General features: G+C 47.0%; 1 protein-coding gene across 1 annotated transcript in view; it reads right to left on the bottom strand.

Annotated features, from left to right (window-relative positions):
• Window positions 1-725: 725 nt before the first annotated feature.
• Window positions 726-2,233, bottom strand: part of LOC103601469 (protein shisa-6 homolog) — a gene marked incomplete at both ends in the record, with an annotated part of 24,686 nt that continues 23,178 nt past the window's right edge. Inside the window, one exon of the mRNA XM_008585878.1 lies at window positions 726-886. Within this exon, the coding sequence (XP_008584100.1) occupies window positions 726-886 (161 nt within the window). The remainder of the gene's footprint in view (window positions 887-2,233) is intronic.

Below are 2,233 nucleotides of genomic sequence, written 5' to 3'. Positions count from 1 at the left end.
AAATGCTCAGCATGAAGCTTGGCACCGAGCAAGATCCCCATAAATATTTAGGTTACATTACATTATTACTAATGTTTTTATTATTACTAACATCTTAGTGACCTTGTTCAAGTTACTAAATTTCCTTGAGCTTCATGTATTGATCCGTAAAACAAGGAAAATAAACCCTGCCCAGTGTCCTTTAGAGTGTTATAATGATGGTCAAATAAAAAAGTAGAAGGCATATCATTATATGGCAACTCATCATATATCCAGAGAATCTATAGAGCACAGGAAAGGGACACCCTAAAGTACAGGTATAATTCCTACCCTCAGGAAGTGCTCTTTGAGATTCCAATAGTGGAGCAGGCTCTACACCTGGGTGCAGTAATTTCTAGCATCCTAGGCAGCCCAAACCTTCCCACCACATGGGTGAATCAGTCACCAGATGCCACCATGGCTGCTGCAAGCTCCCTTTCAGGCAAGAGAATTATACCAGCTACTCACTAAATCACAGATGCCTGCAGTTGTCAACCCTTATCCAGCCCAGACACTGACTGGCAGCAGTCTCTCCCATTCCGAACCCACCCCTGAGGGACAGTCCCCAAATGCTTTCTCAAGCCTACCTATCCATCAGATAGTCCCTTAAGGCACAGTGCTCCATGACCTGCCCCACCAGAGCAGAAACATCAGTGAAACCTCTCACCAGCCTCAGCAAAGATTCAAGGTGATCAGCTCTCACTTACCTGGAGTCTGCTTGGCCGTACGCACAGGGGTGTAGTGGTTTTTAGAGGATGATCTGACCGGCGTGTTCTCTTTGGGAGAGGTATCGATAGCCGAGATAGTTTCTCTTTCACAGTGTGCTATGGGGATTGGTCCCTGTTGTCTTAAGATGTCAGCCAGAGCCCTAAACAAGGAAGAGATCACACAATGAGGTTCACCGAACAGGTGCGCACGATTGCAAAGGGAGCTGGCTTACTTTCATAGGCCCTTTGATTTATGAGCTACACGAGGAGACAGAGACAGTTCAGTTGAGTTCTCAAAGTCACAGCTTCCTCTGGTGCTGGTCTCAGTGGGGATGTGGGGTAGAGATTGCCATGCCTGGGGGTACAGACATTAAAAGGCTTTGACCATAGTTTCTTCCTTTAATTCATTTCACATCAATGAACTCTGAGCTCTTTCAAAATTCTGGCTCCCCAAATACCCACCTATGCCAGGCAGATATCTACAGCAGCTGGCCAGTGGAATGCCACTACGTGAAGGCTGACACATTAGCTTCAAATTCAGCAGCAGGTTACTAATATCAAGGGGACCAACCTCCCCAACCAAAAGCACACATCGAGTAGCATGTAATAGATAGTGGAGACCCCAATAAGCACAACACACAGCTCCTGCCATCAAGGAAAGGTGTGATTTAGCTGCAAAGACAAGAAATACTGATAAAAAGAGAAAAATCGGAACACATAGATGATGCAGACAATGAATGCAACTGGAGTTTAGAGAAGGGAGCANCACAACACACAGCTCCTGCCATCAAGGAAAGGTGTGATTTAGCTGCAAAGACAGGAAATACTGATAAAAAGAGAAAAATCGGAACACATAGATGATGCAGACAATGAATGCAACTGGAGTTTAGAGAAGGGAGCAATTACAAAAAGAGAGAAAAATACACAGGAAGAAAGAGTCTTGCAGAGTCTCTGCCATAGCTGGGGAGAATCCCCCCAACCACAAGACACCCAATGACCTCGAGAAAGCATCTTTTATTAACTCAACACTTGGTTTCAGCAACCAACTTGCATTTAAGGAAGACTCGGCATGCATCGGCCACTGCAGAGACAGAGATATATAGGACACAATTCCTGCCAACTACAGGCTCACAATTGAGGGGGAATCATTCCTCCATCTGGTCTCAAACAGGACTCCCCTGTGGGTGTGACATGGGAGAGACCCACTAGCAACAGAAAACAGACACACAGGGATTCTCAGATGAGTGTGGACAGGACACAAGAGAACATACCTGGATCCTGTCACTTCAGGACCAGGTCCCAGTTCTGGGTACATCCTGGTTTTGCACAAGCCAGGCAAGCCCTCCTCAATCTACTTGGGGTGTCCCTGAGGGCTGAGGTGCTATGCCTCCAGGCCCCTCCCAGGCAGCCTTGCCCACCTGAGATCCAGCCATGCCCAGCCCACCCCAAGGCTCCCTCTGCACCACAAGTCCAGTGTCAGCTCTCTGCCCCTCTGGAAATGACAAGTA

The sequence above is a fragment of the Galeopterus variegatus genome, unplaced genomic scaffold (genome assembly GCF_000696425.1).
Source record: "Galeopterus variegatus unplaced genomic scaffold, G_variegatus-3.0.2 Scaffold3746, whole genome shotgun sequence".
Lineage (NCBI taxonomy): Eukaryota > Metazoa > Chordata > Mammalia > Dermoptera > Cynocephalidae > Galeopterus > Galeopterus variegatus.
Note: the sequence above shows the minus strand (reverse complement) of the source record. Positions and strands in the feature narration are given on the sequence as shown.